Below are 18,132 nucleotides of genomic sequence, written 5' to 3'. Positions count from 1 at the left end.
TATATGGTTTGTAACTAACTAGTAACCATAAAACCATATAATATACGATCTTGTGCATGTACTTGCACCCCACTGCTTCTCTTTTAGAAAATTCTGAGAAAAATATAAAAGGAATTTTACAATCTCACTCGCTATACCAAATTGATACGCCTCAATATATATTGGTACGTAAATTCCAATCAGTTTCCTATTCCTATGTATATCTATACATTAAAATAATTAAAAAATATATGTCATGTACATGTTTTCTTGAAAAACTGCGTAGAACATAAGGCTGCAGCCGACATTATCTCTGTCTATTTATAAGACTCATACTTTTTCATTTCCAAACAAATCTCAAAAATCATACACAAAAAAAAAATCCACACAAACGCAAAAACAAAGATCCATCGATACCAATTTATTCAACAAGCAAAGTATAGCTGACATGGCAAAGAGCAAAGACCGTTCGCTACTAAACCGGTTGAGACAAGCCGTGAATAAAGTAAGATTCGTGTTAAGTTTCAAGATAAACAGCCTCTGGGATCTCGTACCGATGCTTGGTTCTTCCTCTTCTTCTTCGTCTCTTCGGTTAAGTTTCAACGATAGACCCGGTTTAACAGCGGCTTTTGCAGAGAATGAACCGGACTTAAACGGTTCTTCAAGGGGAGCGTTGTATAGAACCGTGAGTTATGATCAATCTTCAGATGAAGACATAGACAACAAAGCTGAGATGTTCATAGCTAACTTCTACAGACAGCTTAAGATTGAGAGACAAATCTCTTTGGAACTTAAATATTTTCAGGGTAATAATCAGAGTTTCAACTACAGATCGCCTTAATATAATGTTCATATTTTTATTTATACATTCGTTTATTTGTTGTAATACTAAGATCTATAATTTTCATTGGGTCTTAGCTAATGATGAGTTGGCCTGCTATTTTTTTGTAGTAGTAGGCTTATCCATTGTCATTAGTGTGAGTCACATTTGTTCATTTACATTTTATAATTCATTTATGTAATGAAATGTGATGATATAATGTTATGTTATTGATATGAGTATCAAAAATTTATTGATTGCTATTGCATTCAAAGCTTCTATTAAATACTTTTCATTGAACTATTTGGCCAACTACAAGTATATATATATTTTCAAAATCATTTGATTTTACTGCTGTAAGTTATAGAATTTTATATTCGTTTCGTTAGAAATTTTAGATTTATTGGACTATATATAGTAGTCGCTAAAAAAACAAGTGGTCCATCACCCAGTTTGGAATTCGGAATTGTGTTAACGTTTCAAACTTTCGTATAATCAGTTTAAGTGTTTTACTATCATCACTTATTAAAACAACATTATTCTTCAAGAACTAATTAACCACACAGTACTGTCCGAATTTGGATTTAAATCTAAGTTGTACAAAGACATTTTCAAATTTCATTTCTATTACATAGAGCATCCAATACACAGATCAAGATCATGTTTCATGTACCACAATCATGTAACAAAAAATATATATTGTACCACAATCATTAGGTGCCTAAAAGTTTCTTGCGACCATCATATCTCTTGTTTTAATCTTCCACTGAGTCGTATCGTGGTTGTGGTCCATCGGCATACATTCTTCTAATGGATATGACCTAATTGGGCTGAGTTTGGATATTGGACTTTATGGCCTAATGGCTATGTTGACCTATCCTTTTAGGCCCACACAAAAATCTAGTTGATCTCTGTTTTTCTCGTTTTGACTTCAAAGTGAAGTCAACTTTTAAGATATACAGTAAATTCCAAGAACACTTTTACCGTTTTTATTTATTTCACAAACACTTTTGCATTTAGATCAAATGTTCTTATGAATAATATTTTCTCAAATCTTAAATCCCATAAGACAATAAAATATGAGGTCTGAGGAAAAAGGTAAAGCGTGTAGTAAGATCTAAAAGAAGTCAACGACTTAATTAAGTTTAGGGAAGAAGAAGTGGCAAGATGAGATTGTTGCGGATCACGAAATTCGAACCCACCACGTTCTTAGTTTTATTTTACCAAATTTAAATTTGACTCCAATCAACCTGCTTTCAATTTTGCAAGCTATATTTAAATACTTTAAAACTTAAACAAACATTTTTTATATTAACATTTTTGGCCAGACGTTAGGCTTAGATCCACCACCTCTTTTTGCTTCAAAGTAAAATATCCCATATAGTACAAGACCTTTTTCAAGTTGAACATATTTGACTTATATTTGTTAATGTATGGGGTTTGAGGGAGAAAAAAAAAAAGAAAAGATTGTAGGTAACAAATAAGATGATCATCCAATAGAATCTAAAAAATTTACAATAAAATAACATTCTATTATATATACAAACGGATTTAAAAATTCACAAATTAGGCGTAACTATAGTGAATTACTAAACTCATTTTCTGGTTAATCTATTGACCAAAAATTACGATAAGAAAAAAACTTTTACGCATATATTAATTTTAAAACAAAAATATTTGTAATCATCAAATATATTTTATAAAAAATAAAAATAAAAACCGGTATTTCTCAAACGATCTTTCTAAAAAAATCTTCCAAAAAAGTTAGTGCATATCTTCTGTTAAAATTTGACAAGTATCACATAAATAAATAGAGACACTTTTTTGTGCAAAATAAATAAATAGAGACACTAGCATGATAAATGGCGTGAAATACTGAAGCAACACACTTGCTTCGTTTACAAACTCTACTTTGAACCTCACGTTCCTTAAGCTTCTCTAAAGCTCTTTTTTGATTCCCCATAACAACAACAACAAAAATATCACCCAAAAAAAAAAAAAAAAACCTAATGCGTTTCCTTTAAGGTAATTTTTTTTTTCGTTTTTATTTAATTTCTTACTTCCTCTGTTTCTCAACATCTCTAAGCTTTCATTGAACAAGGAAGATGAAATCTTCTCCAAGATCAGAAGGAAGAAAGTTCATAATCCCTTCTTTCTTCTTCATCATAGCTCTTTGTGTATTAGCTTTCATCAACGAGATTAGATTCGATAGCTTATTGAGTTTTGGAAGATGTGCTTTGTCAAATGTTCCGATGAATAACGGTTCATCGGAGACTCCATTGTTGTCTTCTTCTTCTGTTGATGATGAGATTCGGATTCTTATTGGCATTCTTACACTTCCTGATCAGTATCCACGTCGGCATTTTCTCCGGATGATCTACGGGACACAGAATGTTCCCGACGGTGTTAAGGTTGATGTGAAGTTTGTGTTCTGTAATTTGACTAAAGAAGATCAAAAAGTGCTCGTGGCTTTGGAGATTATGCGTTATGATGACATCATTATACTCAATTGCAATGAGAATATGAACAAAGGTAATTGGTTCTTCTTTTGGTTTGGTATATATATACAGAGGCTTGGTTATTATTTGGCATAATCATAAAGAAACTTGGTAATTGTTAGTTTTTTTTTTTTTGGTTCAATATCTACCAAGGTTGTGTTTTATATGAAACGAAAAGTTATAATTGTAACATTTTCAACTAATTCGATTTTTCCAAATATCTACAGGCAAGACTTACACATACTTCTCAAGCTTACCAGACCTATTCAATGAGACCGATGCACCGAACCCACCGTACCATTACGTAATGAAAGCCGACGACGACACATACATAAGACTAGAAAGTCTCGTTGCATCTTTAAGACCACTCGCTCGAGAAGATCTTTACTACGGCTATGTAATTCCATGTCCAAGCATGGACCCATTTGTTCATTACATGTCAGGAATGGGTTACTTAGTGTCATGGGACATAGCGGTTTGGCTCAAAGACTCGGAAATTCCTAAGAAACATCTAGAAGGTCCTGAAGACAAAGTGTTTGGCGATTGGATTCGAGAAGGAAGACGAGGAAAAAACCGGTTTAACGCTAAATGGTCGATGTATAATTTCCCCGAGCCACCAACTCGATGCACACATGAGCTTTGGCCAGACACTATCGCGGTTCATTTGTTGAAGAACCAAGAGAAGTGGATACGAACATTGAACTATTTCAATGTTACTAGCAATCTCAAGCCTTCAAAATTATACCACATACCGTAGATAGTCTTTTCGTTTGCTTTCATCGGATTCTTTCTTATATTTCATACTTAATTTGTTATAGTGATCGTTAAATAAGGCTCTCTAATAGTCGATAATTTTTTTGGTGGGATGTGTAGTAGTAAGTAAACTAATTAAGGATTGTTCAAAAGTCAATCTTGTGGGCTTCTTTTTATAGTTGCCCACAAAGCAACGTGCAACGTCTACAATTTTTGGTCTCTTTTCTTTGTGTGTCCATCTTCAATAGTACAGATTATTACATTAACTCATGAAGTAACCAAATTAAAGGAAAAATCAAAAAATTCGTCACCAACATCAGGGGTATAATCGTCATTTACACAGCTGAAGCGAAGGCGGCTTGGGGAGTGAATGGGCCTCACGAATTAGAAGATACAGTTTTGCCTGTGATATAAGTTAAATCACAGACGAATAAGCAAAAAAGCCCTTTCTTCTTTACTCAGAAAAAGCAAATGCGTGACCTAACGAACCTCAACGTCAAGTGACATTATCATTGCTCTTCTCTTCTTCACCTTTGAGTTTCTCGAGGGTCCTTTTTTTTTTTCAATTTTACTGCTAAATAGTGGTTACTGTCTTCAGCCGCCGTCGCCGGATTTCATCATCGAAGGCGACGGAAGCAGTTTTCTAGGGTTTATCCAACGAAGCTCCGTTTGATTGTCATCGGTTCCGTTTTTATTCGTCGATCTTCCATTTTCGTAAGGAATCTTCCTCCTCTCTTCTTATCGTTAGTTTTGATTCTTCTTCTTCTCGGAGCTGAGATGATATTTTGTTTTTGATTGCGTTACGGGAACGTTAGCTTCTGGAGATTGCCTTTTTTGATCGATTCGATTCGTGTTTGCTTCGATTCTATAGATAAATTGAAATAGTTTTTGGTTACTTGTTTGGATATTATTTGGGAGGAAGATGAGAACTGTAGTTGTAAGCAATAGAAGAACTTGAAGCATATCTAATTGGTTGATTAATGTGTTTCTGCTTTACTTTTGTAGGCATTGTTGTTTTCTACATCCGAAGATGGGAAGCAGTCCAGCTCCATTTGCCGATATTGGCAAGAAAGCTAAAGGTAACTTGGCAGATTCGTGGACATTGGCACATTGCTTTGGTGTTTGCGGTTCCCATTTATTGACTATTTGTGATTTGAAAACCTGCAGATCTCCTGAATAAGGATTACATTTTTGACCACAAGTTTACTCTCACAATGCTGAGTGCTACAGGAACGGTAAGTACGATATCACTTGGATCCTTTTACTTTAATAGACTATGCTCAACATACCAGGGAAGTGCTTATGAACTGTGGTATTACATGCTTTTTGAACCAAAATTATTGCAGTAAGCATGCTCTTTGATATCTATAGATCCAGTTAATGTACATTACTTTGGTATTCAAACGTGGCGTTTGATGTATAGTAAGTTGGTGAAACTTTGTTGTCATTCTAGTGTCATCTAAATAGGGTTGTTCCCCCCTCAAAGTAATGTTCTTTAATTGCTTTAAACCTATGTAAACTGTATACTGCATAATGATATTTTCTTTTCCAACAGGAATTTGTGGCTACTGGTTTGAAGAAGGATGATTTCTTTTTTGGCGATATAAGCACACTATATAAAGGTCAAAACACCATTGTTGATCTGAAAATCGACAGCCACTCTAGTGTAAGAAAAATTTCTCTAGTGATACATGTTTTTGCACCTTAACTGTCCTAGACCATATTACTGAACATATATTTCTTATGCAGGTGTCGACAAAAGTAACTGTCAAAAATCTCATGCCGTCTGCTAAAGCTGTTATTAGTTTCAAGATACCTGATCACAAGTCTGGCAAGGTCAGTGCATAGCCCATATGAGAAATGAGTATTATACTCTCAGTCTTATGGAAATGTTTGTCAATTTCTGTACTCAGTAGTTTGTGTCTTTGCTGTGTTTTCAGCTGGATGTGCAATATGTTCATCCTCATGCTACGCTCAATTCCAGCATTGGCCTCAACCCAACTCCTCTGTTAGATCTATCAGCAACTATCGGAAGCCAGAGTGTTTGCCTTGGTGGTGAAGTCAGTTTCGACACAGCTTCATCATCACTAACCAAGTACAATGCAGGGATCGGTTTCAACAACCAAGGCGTCTCTGCTGCACTCATACTGTAAGAAACAACACAATGCTCCATTTTTCAATCTGCTTTTGGTTATGGCTTAATGGGACGGTTAATATTTGTAGGGAGGATAAAGGTGAGAGTCTGAGAGCTACTTACGTCCACACAGTGAACCCAACCACATCCTTTGGTGCAGAACTGATCCGTCGCTTCTCCAATTATAACAACAGCTTCACCGTTGGAAGCTCTCACTCTTTGGATCAATTCACAGTGGTTAAGACCAGATTTTCTAACAATGGGAAAGCAGGGATGGTGGTCCAGAGAGAATGGAGACCGAAGTCTCTCATCACTTTGTCAGCTGAGTATGACTCAAAGGCTGTGACCTCTTCACCGAGGCTTGGTCTCGCCCTCGCCCTCAAACCATAAAACAAGAAAAGAGCTTTTATCAGTTTGGAAAACAAATTAAACAATTCAAATTTTCACCAAGTTGCTAAAAAAATCACCCCCAAACGAAAGGTTTGTAGGGGTATTAAATTTAACTTTTGCATTAATATTTGTTTTTTCATTGTGATGTGAAAAAAGAGGGAGTGAGCAAAACCCAATTTTTTGAGATGGAACTTAGTTTTTGTTTCTTTGTTAGACTTTGGTTTCATTTGATTCACTCGATCTGTATATACGACACCGTCTTCGTCTCGTGATTGCTAGCAAGAATCAATCCATTCCGATAAACAAGTCAATTAGCACAAGATCCGTTTGTTTTTCTCGCGGGTAACGGATATTATAAAGAGATAATTGGGTGAGAGACAACCGATCTGAATCAAATTAGTTTTTCGGTAAAACGTTGTCAGGTCCAAGACAACGTAAATATTTAGCCCACATTTCGGTCCAAAATATCCTCACGCGCTTCTCCTTTTTTGTTAATATCAGACTTTTGGATACCCATTTAACTTTCCTCATTGTTCCATTTTATCTCTCCTCTATAATATCCCTCTGTCGCCTTAAGTCTTCACGCCACCGTCGCCGTAAACCATCTTCATCTTTGTCTCATATTTTTTCTCTCTCAAAACCTTTCTCTTAGTCTCGTCGTCCTCTCATCTTCGTCTTCGAGAACTTGTTTTTGCTCCGGTGAAGTACATAAATTATGCCGTTGTCACTATTAAGTCGCCGTCTCAAAGCGTCTTCCTCTCTAATTCGGTAAGTCAGAGGGTAGAATTTACACGAAGTTTTGTTTCTCGATTTTTTTTTGTTTTTCCGATCTTATCACCCGTCGTTTCAATTGTTTCACTCTAATTTTGACTGGTGTTTTCCAATCTTACACTCTAACTTTTCTGTTAGGCCTCTCCGGATCTACTTGTATCTCTACTTATTAGATAGCTAGAGTTTGCAAATAATGTATCTCTACTTGTATATCTACTTATTAGATAGCTAGAGCTCTACGTTTGCAAATAATGAGTCTTATCCAATTGTGAATATCCATGTATTAACTTGGATTGCTAAAAACATGAACATGTAGAGACAGAACAAGGTTGGTCTTGCTGGATGTGGATTACGAGGGGGATGAACAGTTAATGGACCCGCAAGAAAACTTACGAACATGCAAACACAAAAGTATAGATCTATGCAGATTTGTGAATGTCCAAACCGGATCTAAGAAAATAGGTAAAGACGTAAGTGGATCTGGGAAGAAGAAACGACCAAGATACATAGCTAGAGTTTTTTTGCAAACGATGAAGAAACATTAGATTTAAAACCAACGACTGTGACTAAGAGCACAAACAAAACAAGAAATTTTGGAGTGAAAAGGGAGAAGACGACGGAGCATATGCTATGCATGAAATCAATCGAAACATGTTTTTTTTTGGAAAAAAATCGAATTTAATCAAAAATTCTCAATTAGTTAATGAATTAATATTTATCTATAAATTTAAATACATGTTCATATATTTTCATAGAGTCATATATCTTATGTAAATTTAGTATATTAGACCTCTATGTGTTTATATAAATGTCCAGTTTTTGTCAAGCGACATTCGTTTAGATATACAGTTACATCCCTTTCTAATTTCTATAAACTGCTGTTATAGATAACTATATTTATCTATAAACGCAGCGCCTAAACTTTGTCTTTTGATTTCAAATTCCACACCCTCAAACGAGAGACACACGCATTAAATAACCATCACCTCGTATTGACTTTTGCTGAATAACTATCACTTCTATCTGACATATTAAAGGCAAGTCAGAATGTTCTTTCGGTTGCACATAGAGCCACCTCTCTTCGCCCACGCGCATACGTACCACGCTGGTAGTTTTTTTTGTAATTACTTCAAACCCCGAGCCTCTTTACCAAGTTTTTTTTAGCATTGTCTTGGACGTCCAACGCTATTGTCTATTAGCTAATTTACTCTCCCATTTTTACTTCTGCGCAAATTCTCCCTATTATAAACGGTTATTTCCGATTTCCCCCATAACAAAGAGAAGAAAAATTCAAAGGGATAGATCAGTCGTAGTAAGCAAATAAATTGGCTTCATTCGTAGAAATCACAACTGTTGTGTGGGCCGTCCCGGGCCGGCCCATCCGCACCAAAAAATGTTAGATGCAACCTATTAAATCTATGCATGGGCTAATACTGTATGTTGTAATTACCTAAAAATGAGAGAGAGATCAAAAGGCAAGTGGATTTGGTTAAGTAAAAAATAAGAGCGGATGATTTTGTATGTGGGGAATGGTAAAATTATTATTGGGAACTATCCACTTGTGTATAGCAAAACATATAGTAATAATTTGTTTTTTCTAATTTTATTTGAGTTTGCGATTGTTTTGTATAGGTTCATCTAGAGATAACCATTTTTACTCAGTGTATATAAAATGAATTATTTCGCTTGTAGTATTACAACCATATATTTAAGGTCAAAAATCTTGACCAATATTTACAACCATGTATTTAAGGTCAGAGTCTTGACCGATATTTAATGTTCTCAAGTGTTCAACATCTTTGACATTTCTGTATTCTTGTAGAGATAATTTCCGTTTAATCTTCATAACTTGCAAACTTCAAATACCAATATTTTGTTGACCAAAAAGTAACAAGTTTGCTCATTACATTTGCCCATTAATTAAGAATAAAATAAAACAAAAAAGAGTTAACTTGTTTCTGTAAAGAGAATATTATCTGTATGGTATGTTTTTCATTTGTGTAAGGAATGACAAAGCAACATTTATTGTATTGTAGATTCAAAACAATAGCTTAGGTGATTCTTGGTGCTATGCATATGAAGTTTATTTTGTCTTGTAATCTACGCTTTGATCATGTTTCCCTTAATGTCACTTTTATTTTGATAATGTGAAGATACTATGATATATATTTAAATTCGATTTTTAGGGTCCCAAACATCAAAATTGGAAATGACAAATGTTATATAATTTAGTCCAACTCATACAATGTACTTAATGTATCTGTCAAACTGTCATGTCTTTAAAATTTTCTATTCCAAATTATTTGCATTGTTTTGAACTGCCGCACATGAAATGTTTGCCTCTATTGATTCCAAACTTGGTTTATTCTGTGTTAAAACCCTTGTTTGAAAAATCGCTAGGCGCTAGTCGGGCGCTCGGCATGGGCCTAGCGATTAATCGAAAAATCGGATTAAAATCGGCGATTAATCGGGGATTAGTTTTAGGGTTATTTTAATATTTTTAAAACATATTAATCCAATATTGTTTTCAAAATTGCAGTAAACACATAAAAATATATTTTTGAGACAAATTTTTATGATTTTTATTACAAATTTATGATTTTTATTAAAATTTGAACATAAATTATTGTAAAACATTACAAACTCCCAATTCAAATGATTGAATAACAAAAATAAAAAGTTTTTTTATACTAGCAATCTAAAAATAATCGGATTAGGCGGGAAATAATCGGATTAGGCGGAGAGTAATCGGGTGACTGATTTCTTTAAGGGATTAGTCATTAATCGAGGCGGATAGAGTGGGCCTAGCGATTAAACGGAGAGTAATCGAATCTAGGCGGGGATTTTTAGAACAGGGGTTAAAACTACCTCTTTTTTTCGTTGTTGTTAAAACTACTGTGCTTGTTAATAATGTAGTTTTTTATTTCACAAGAAGCATATACAATAGAATTAATTACTGGATTGGTACTTTCCCACCAACTTCTTACGAATTCAGGTCTGATAGTCTGGACTTAGGTTTTTAGGCATTTATGAGATGATAAAAAGACGAAAATGACCCTTATCACATTGTCGATTGTGACAGCCAAAATCATGACGACAATTTTCTCTCTCTTTTCAATTCCTGCGATGGCCGATGGCCGATGATAATAATATATCTCCAGCGATAATTAAACTAATGAAATCGATCATAGGTTAGAGTTAAGATTGTTTAACAGAGCTTGGTTTGTTCGTTCGGATTATTATGAGGAAAGAAAAACAGAGCTGTTTGTTCAAAAAAGAAGAAGATAGGAGCTATCACCAACAGTTCTAGTCGCGATTTTTCCAGGATCTGCAATAGGAGCCCTTGGGTTTACTAGATACTATCCCTTAGGGTTTAGTTTTGTTTATTCAAAACACAATTAATTATTGAATTCATCGGAGCTCTGATATGATGTTGTTGGTGGAGATGTTTTGTGTTTATCGATGGTGTCGATGAAGTTAAAGGTGATGGATTTAACGTAGAAGTGTTGATCGGAAAATACAGGGAAGAGAAGAAACGGTGGCTGTGGTTTGGGAGAAGAAGGAGAAAGAGATAGAGAATACAGGGGTAAAAAAGTCTTTTCTTTAGTTAGAAAATACCTAATATTGTAAGACTGAGTAACTAGTTCCCATATTGAAAGTTTGGGCCCAAAAAAGCCCTAAATCCGTAATAACCCCTATACAATACAATAGTTCGAATTAATAAAATAAAATATCAGTAGATTACTAGACAATTTTCCTTGGATTGGAGGAAACTCAACGTGAACAATTTTTTTCGTCACTCAACGTGAATATTATTTCGTGAACATATCTCCAAAAAATTGTAACGTTTTTCCATATTTAAAAATCACAAACAAATACCAAAATGTATTTTTCTTCTCCATGTTAGATTTTTCAAAGGGCATTTTAAATAGCTGTACTTGTCTATAACTTTTACTCTGCAACAACCCCAAAATCTTTTTAACCTTATTCACTTTTGTGAACTATCACATCATCACATCAACTCTTTACCTTTTTATATTCATACCTCCTGGAAATAATATATTTCTTTTTCGTTAAATGGAAATCAAATTTTGGTTATTTTATTCAATTTACACTGTAATTACTAGACCTAAAACCCAAAGGTTGCGTGCCTAATAATCAAGTGAATTACTTTCATTTCTCCTAAAAATGTAAAACAAAAAGAAAACACATACTGTTACATTATTAATCAAGATTGAAAAGATGACAATTTTGACACACACTAGAAATCCGTTACAAATTTTGTTATTTATCTAAAAAAAGTCTAAAGACGTTACTTGAAAAAGCAAAGGAAAAGTCTAGACATTAAATCCATTTATTTACGAAAAGAAAGAAAACAAAAAGGAAAGTCCCAAACAAATATTGACAATAAATCACTCAAATCCAGCAACTCCATTACTAATTAGCCTTAAATTCAACATTTCATATTCAAAGAAAAACCCCAAAACCCAATTTTGTATATACTCTTTTCTTATTTCTACACTTGTTCTCTTTTAATGTCCCCACCTATATGGCTATATCTCCCTCTTTCCTCTTTCACCATCACCAGGCTAATATTATAGCTTTCACATATTTTCTTTTCTCTCTTCTCTCTTCTTGATCTCTCAAAGCTTTCACCTTTTCCCTTCTTCTCCCTCAAGTTTTCATTGGAAATAATCTCCAATCGATAAATTCAACGAAACCCATCTTTTATCTCTCCCAATCTCTCAAACCCCACAATTCTCTCTCACCTTTTACAAAAATCCTCTGTTTTCTTCACTCTGTTTTGATCTCAAAGCAAAAAAATGAAAGAGTATTGGACATCATTAGCTTCACTACTCGGAGTTTTAGCTTTTTGTCAAAGCTTAATGCAATCAATATTCCCACCGGAGCTCCGTTTCGCTTTCCTCAAATTCTTCAACAGAATCTTCCACCTCTTCTCTATTTACTGCTACTTCGACATCACAGAGATCGACGGCGTCAACACCAACGAGCTTTACAACGCCGTTCAGCTTTACTTAAGCTCCTCCGTTTCAATCGCCGGAAACCGTTTAAGTCTCACCCGCGCCGTTAACTCTTCCTCCATCACTTTCGGTCTCTCCAACAACGACTCCATCGTCGACACCTTTAACGGCGTTACAGTTCTATGGGAACACGTCGTTACACAACGTCAAACTCAAACTTTTGCTTGGAGACCATTACCTGAAGAGAAACGTGGATTCACTCTACGAATCAAGAAAAAGGACAAGACTTTGATACTCAATTCTTACCTTGATTACATCATGGAGAGAGCTAATGAGATTCGTCGGAAAAATCAAGATCGGTTGCTTTATACTAACTCAAGAGGTGGGTCTCTTGATTCAAGAGGACATCCATGGGAATCTGTTCCTTTTAAGCATCCAAGTACTTTCGAAACTTTAGCTATGGATCCGATAAAGAAGCAACAGATTATGGATGATCTTAAAGATTTTGCTCAAGGACAGTTGTTTTATCAGAAGACTGGTCGGGCCTGGAAGAGAGGTTATTTGTTGTACGGACCACCAGGGACTGGTAAGTCGAGTATGATCGCAGCGATGGCGAATTATCTCGGTTACGATATTTATGATCTTGAGCTCACTGAGGTTCATAGTAACTCGGAGTTGAGGAAGTTGTTGATGAAAACGAGTTCTAAGTCGATCATTGTGATTGAAGATATTGATTGTTCGATCAATTTGACTAATAGGAAGAAGAATAGTAGTAATGCCGCGTCGCAACGGAGTTTTTACGACGCGGAAACAAGAAACGGGTCGGGTTCGGGAGAAGAGGGTGGTAATGGGAATACTATAACTTTGTCGGGTTTGTTGAATTTCACAGATGGGCTTTGGTCTTGTTGTGGAAGTGAGAGGATCTTTGTGTTTACGACGAATCATATAGAGAAGCTTGATCCTGCATTGCTTAGAAGTGGGAGAATGGATATGCATATTTACATGAGTTTTTGTAATTTCCCATCGTTGAAGATTTTGTTGAAGAATTATTTGGGGTATGAGGAGGAGGATATAAACGACGACGTTTTAAAGGAGATGGAGAGAGTGGTGGAGAAGGCTGAGATGACGCCTGCTGATGTAAGCGAGGCTTTGATTAAGAATAGGAGGGATAAAGAGAAGGCGATTAGGGAGTTGTTGGAGGATTTGAAAAGTAGAGGGGAGAGAAATGTGAAAGATGGGAAATTGAGGGGTGGAAGTGGGATTTTGACTGAGTTGGAAGTTGTGGAGGAACAAGAGAAGAGGGCTATAGATAGTCAAAATGAAGATGAGGATCATGATGAAGAAGAAATTGAGCTTGAGGATAACATATGTAAGACAAGAGAAGATTAAAATGTGTTTTTGTTGTTGTAGTTTATCTAAAGCTTTATAATGTAGAACATAATGGTCAAAAGTTGTGATCTTTCTTCTTCTTTTGGTTGTTACAAGTAGATAAAACTATGGAAGTCAGAAAGTGAAAGAAGAAAAATTTGTTAGAATGAGAAAAGTTTTGAAGTATAGAGAAGAGATAGACTAACAAAAAAAAAAGGTTAAAAAGGAGTTTCAAAAGGCAAATGGTTGATGAAGATTTTGTATGTGGGGAATAGGAAATGCAAAAAGTGGATCTCATTGGGCACCATTGAGCACTATGTATAAAATAAAATTGGACCAAATATTTGTCAAACTATAACAATGCGTTAGTCAATAGCATTTGAACATTTCAATAATAGTATTTTTTTCCCGTTTGGATATTATTTAAAGTATCAATTGATCGTTTTGTACCCGTTATTTTACTACGTACAATCGAACACGGTTCGGTATATTTTTTTTTAACTCAACTTCAACTTTTCATTATCCAAAAAAGCGATTAGTTTATCTACTTCAACATAAATTTAATCCAATTTGGATTTATAGAATACAGCTTAAGATCATAATTCTAAAAGAAAAATAAGAAAAATTCCGTTAATTCTATCGGCCGATCTATTCTCTTCTTGGTTCGGTATTGAGGTTTGGGTTGGATAATGATATGTTTATTACAAGGTTTGGAAGCAATGAAAACTTTTAATAATTTTAATACAAAAGTTATCCAGTTTTAAGAGTTTAATAACCCAAACACCTAATCTCAATTACTAAAATACAAAAAATACAGTGGCTATTATTGTTTTTTCATATACAACAAAACGGATAAAAGTATGCATTGTTTATTGAAGACACATGATTCTCGAATCAAGACTACATTGAATACTTAATTGTTTTCATACATCTTTCTCCTACTAACCTTCGTGTATAGCATGTACTCGCCATTTATTTAATATAGTGATTGTTATAATAGGTGTAAAACCAAACAAATAATTGGTCAGTTTTGTGTAGTGATTAATAGAGCTGTCATATATTAGGTATGTGGTTTAGAATCATCCCATGCATTATAATATTGTTATGAATACGTTCTTATATGTCAATGAACACTCAAATTATATGTTTTATTAATCAAATGTGAAGTGTTAAAGACTTAAAGTTGACGATCTGGTAGGCCAAGTTGATCAAAATCTCTTTTTTTTTTCATCATCTTTTTAGAGGTTTGTGTTTAGGATCCCACAGCTTCTGCTTACTTTTTGAGTTCTTTAAAAAGAAATTATGTTATTAGTCAACTACTTTATTATAATAAACCTGGCCACTAGACATGTCACTCTAGAAATAAGAGACGAATATGTAAATTATTATTGATGATATTTTAAATTTTGTAAACCGTAATTAGGAACGGATTTGTACTTGGTGCTTATACCTACATGACATTATCATTTTAAATAAAGATATGTCATAGTGGATAATTTACCTAAGAATGACATGTTCTATGGATTTAATTCAGCTGGTATGGTGTGAGATTAGCATTTTTTAATTGTTAATATAATACTCAACTGAAATTTTATAATGCATCATATAAGTGACAGCAGAAAGATCTATCTGACTAGATGTTAAGAATTATATTGAATCAATCCCACTTTCTAAAATAAACATTATGTATAGTAAAATAAATCTACCCAAAATGAGTATAATTTATTTAGAGAGAAAAAAAAGATACGTATCTTTAATGAGGTTAAGGCCCATCAAGCCTTATTCAAGGGAGATCATACTAAAACCATAATTGTTATTGTTAATGTCACTCAACAAAATTGGCCATTGCATGCACAGTTTGTACATCTATACTTTTTACTTTTTAGCATATAGTTCATAGCTTACGTTTCTTATGTTACAATGTAATATGATATTTAGAGATCAACAATTTCAAATTGTTTGTGATTATCTTTACAAAATAATAGTCTTTGTACTTCAACAACCACCACAATTATTTTGATACTTTTATCACAACAATTAGGAGAATCTTCCACTTTACCATTTGCAAAGTATATTTGATAAACTTAAATATTCCTTATTTCAATAATAAAAAAATGTGAAAGAAAATCGAGTAAAACAGATATCATAACAATGAAGAGATGTCAAGATACACAAGTACACAAAACCTTACATGACACAAAACAAAAATAGAATTAACTCTCAACAAAGGCCAAACTCGAAAACATTAGAGAAATTTATAAACAATGTAAATCTTTTAGAGAGAAACTTAATCAATTGCACATATAGACTCCGGTTTCGTACCTGTGATCTACCTCATAGAAATCTGTATTTCCCTCAGCAGCTGCACGTAGACTGATACCAGACAAAGAAGTATTTCCCTGAACCGAGAATTTCACATAGCAGATGATTTCTGGTTCTTCCTCGCTGTTATCTGAATCGATAGGCATCCGTGCTCTTAGTCTCCCGGGACTTCCTTTCAGAGGAATCTCCGGAATTTGCCATTTCAGTTCTCGATCGGTTCTGTTTAGTATTGCTTTAGGCGAAACCTTGAGCAATGTGGGATCAACCGGGAGTTTCAGGATAAAGTCGACGTTTTTCAGAGGCTGAGGTAGATCCGGATTTGAGACGTATTGTATCATAAGTGAGAGTAAAGTCCCGCTGGTTCGTTTCACCATTCGGACTCTAAGAGGCAATGGGGTTAGTTTAGGTTGCAAGCTATATTTAAGGATAGGTATTGGTTCTTCTGATGGAGCAGTTCTCACGTGAAACAAACCGTTCCCTAAGCTACTGATCCGAGAACTCTGCATAGCGAATCTCTTAACTGCAGTAGTACCCTCAACACGGAATGAGAACTCGGTTTCTTTCTCTTCACCAGAGCCTTTGGGTGGCATCGTTTTCAGATAGATCACACCCATTACTCCTACTCTAGCAAGCAAGGATTCTCTAAACTCGGTTCTAATTTCCTCAGAGATATACATTTCAGGACCTTTCATCTCAGGCTTTTTAACTAAGTTATCGAGATTACCTCCATCTTTGCCTTCCACAGCCTTAGGATCACTGGTGTGCAACAGCTCAAGCCCACCGAGTCCTTCCTTCTTTTGAATCTTCTTTGGTCCCATAAACTCTGAAGGATCCAACCCACCTCCCCAAGCATCACTAAACGATTCAAAAGTTTCTCCAATCGTAGCCTGTTCATTGCTGAACTCAATCCCACCGTATTGCCCTTCGAATCCTTCCACATTGATGTGCGTAGACTGTGTTGCTTCGGCTGGAGGCAATGTTGTCACTTCGAGTCCAGCCAATGCCAAAGTCAAGTCCGTTGAGGACGGATCCTTAGTCTTCTTAAATCCACCCACAAGTTCTTTCTCCTTGTTAATCGTTTCACTAGCTGCAAAAGGATCCTTATTCTCCGGCTCTGGTTCTTCCTTCAACTGCTCTGATTCAGGCACCACTGGAGCCAAGCTCGCCGCGAATTCATCTCCAGCGGAGATAGTCTCCAGAGGCAATTCAAATCTTGCATTTGAGAATGCGTGCACAGAAGCTTGATGCTCTGCCGCGTGCGATTCCACAGCCATCCAACTATCCGCTCCTCGGATCTTATTCTCAGTATCAAGAGCCGAATGAACCATCTTCGCAATCCCATCCCCGTGCATAGCACCAAGCATGGCCGCAAGACGGATATTACTAACACCACGCAAAACAATATCAAGCGCCATATAAACCTCGGCATACTTCCGTCCAAGCTTCTCCGGAGTCACTTCAACTCCACGACAAGCAGTAACAATAACACTAACAGCTTGATTCACAATATGAATACACTCAAACACATTAATCGAATTATCATGATCCGCGACAGTAACACCAAGGATATAGATCGAGTTCACTAATCTATAAACCACACGATACTTGCTCTCAACACCAACAATAACCTGTCCATTAGAAGCAGCAAGTGGATCATCACCTACGAATTCCGCCGCCGTGGCGTCGTCGGGATCCGCAACGGAGGAAGAAGAAGAAGCTTGATTCTGTTTCTGATTCGATTGTTGCTGATGCTGTTGCTTCGAGGAAGCTAATGCTTGACGCATTTGACGAAAATACGAGAGAGCGATTAGGGCTCTTGCTGGTGGAAACCATTCTCTAGTTTGGAGCAAAATGTCGGATCCATTTGCTGGTTGCAGAGCTAGGGCTAAACACGACATGATCGCGATTCGAAATTGATCTCGAAGCTTCTACTAATTGCGAATATTCAATCTCAATGATTCAGAGCAGCATCATCTGATGTAGAAATTGATCAGATCTGAGAAGAATCGTCGGAGAAGACAAAGGGAAAGAGAAATGAGATCTTCGTTGATGTGAAGCAGTGATTCACAAACGACGCCGTTTTTTACATTACTCGTGTATTACCTTAATGGGCCT

General features: G+C 35.5%; 5 protein-coding genes and 1 long non-coding RNA gene across 6 annotated transcripts; 5 read left to right on the top strand and 1 right to left on the bottom strand.

Annotated features, from left to right (window-relative positions):
• The first annotated feature begins 328 nt into the window (after positions 1–328).
• LOC110224880 lies at positions 329–1,080 on the top strand. The gene has a single exon (XM_021012549.1). The coding sequence runs from the start codon at positions 428–430 to the stop codon at positions 818–820; it is 393 nt and encodes a 130-aa protein (XP_020868208.1). The 5' UTR covers positions 329–427; the 3' UTR covers positions 821–1,080.
• A 1,587-nt stretch (positions 1,081–2,667) lies between these two features.
• LOC110227757 (hydroxyproline O-galactosyltransferase GALT4) lies at positions 2,668–4,260 on the top strand. The gene is made up of 2 exons (XM_021023257.1): positions 2,668–3,331; positions 3,525–4,260. The coding sequence occupies exons 1-2, from the start codon at positions 2,905–2,907 to the stop codon at positions 4,052–4,054; spliced, it is 957 nt and encodes a 318-aa protein (XP_020878916.1). The 5' UTR covers positions 2,668–2,904; the 3' UTR covers positions 4,055–4,260.
• Positions 4,261–4,472: 212 nt separating this feature from the next.
• LOC9302282 (mitochondrial outer membrane protein porin 4) lies at positions 4,473–6,842 on the top strand. Its single transcript, XM_021015522.1, has 7 exons — positions 4,473–4,764; positions 5,056–5,129; positions 5,218–5,285; positions 5,606–5,716; positions 5,800–5,886; positions 5,991–6,199; positions 6,274–6,842. Exons 2-7 carry the CDS (start codon positions 5,081–5,083, stop codon positions 6,572–6,574), a joined length of 825 nt encoding a protein of 274 aa, XP_020871181.1. The 5' UTR covers positions 4,473–4,764; positions 5,056–5,080; the 3' UTR covers positions 6,575–6,842.
• A 97-nt stretch (positions 6,843–6,939) lies between these two features.
• On the top strand, positions 6,940–8,091 carry LOC110225662. Its single transcript, XR_002329885.1, has 2 exons — positions 6,940–7,342; positions 7,662–8,091. It is a non-coding gene; the product is annotated as an uncharacterized LOC110225662 (long non-coding RNA).
• Positions 8,092–11,775: 3,684 nt separating this feature from the next.
• Positions 11,776–13,870, top strand: LOC9300595 (AAA-ATPase At5g57480). The gene has a single exon (XM_021016148.1). The coding sequence runs from the start codon at positions 12,169–12,171 to the stop codon at positions 13,714–13,716; it is 1,548 nt and encodes a 515-aa protein (XP_020871807.1). The 5' UTR covers positions 11,776–12,168; the 3' UTR covers positions 13,717–13,870.
• A 1,941-nt stretch (positions 13,871–15,811) lies between these two features.
• Positions 15,812–18,123, bottom strand: LOC9302281. Its single transcript, XM_021027598.1, has one exon. The coding sequence runs from the start codon at positions 17,913–17,915 to the stop codon at positions 15,987–15,989; it is 1,929 nt and encodes a 642-aa protein (XP_020883257.1). The 5' UTR covers positions 17,916–18,123; the 3' UTR covers positions 15,812–15,986.
• Between the last annotated feature and the right edge of the window lie 9 nt (positions 18,124–18,132).

This window comes from Arabidopsis lyrata, assembly GCF_000004255.2.
Source record: "Arabidopsis lyrata subsp. lyrata unplaced genomic scaffold ARALYscaffold_8, whole genome shotgun sequence".
Classification (NCBI taxonomy): Eukaryota; Viridiplantae; Streptophyta; class Magnoliopsida; order Brassicales; family Brassicaceae; genus Arabidopsis; species Arabidopsis lyrata.
Note: the sequence above shows the minus strand (reverse complement) of the source record. Positions and strands in the feature narration are given on the sequence as shown.

Coding starts and splice junctions, on each gene's coding strand:
- LOC110224880 (XM_021012549.1), top strand. CDS start 428: ATGGCAAAGAGCAAAGACCGTTCGCTACTAAACCGGTTGAGACAAGCC.
- LOC9302281 (XM_021027598.1), bottom strand. CDS start 17,915: ATGTCGTGTTTAGCCCTAGCTCTGCAACCAGCAAATGGATCCGACATT.
- LOC9302282 (XM_021015522.1), top strand. CDS start 5,081: ATGGGAAGCAGTCCAGCTCCATTTGCCGATATTGGCAAGAAAGCTAAA. Junction 5,130..5,217: donor TATTGGCAAGAAAGCTAAAG/GTAACTTGGCAG, acceptor GAAAACCTGCAG/ATCTCCTGAATAAGGATTAC. Junction 6,200..6,273: donor GTCTCTGCTGCACTCATACT/GTAAGAAACAAC, acceptor TAATATTTGTAG/GGAGGATAAAGGTGAGAGTC.
- LOC110227757 (XM_021023257.1), top strand. CDS start 2,905: ATGAAATCTTCTCCAAGATCAGAAGGAAGAAAGTTCATAATCCCTTCT. Junction 3,332..3,524: donor CAATGAGAATATGAACAAAG/GTAATTGGTTCT, acceptor AAATATCTACAG/GCAAGACTTACACATACTTC.
- LOC9300595 (XM_021016148.1), top strand. CDS start 12,169: ATGAAAGAGTATTGGACATCATTAGCTTCACTACTCGGAGTTTTAGCT.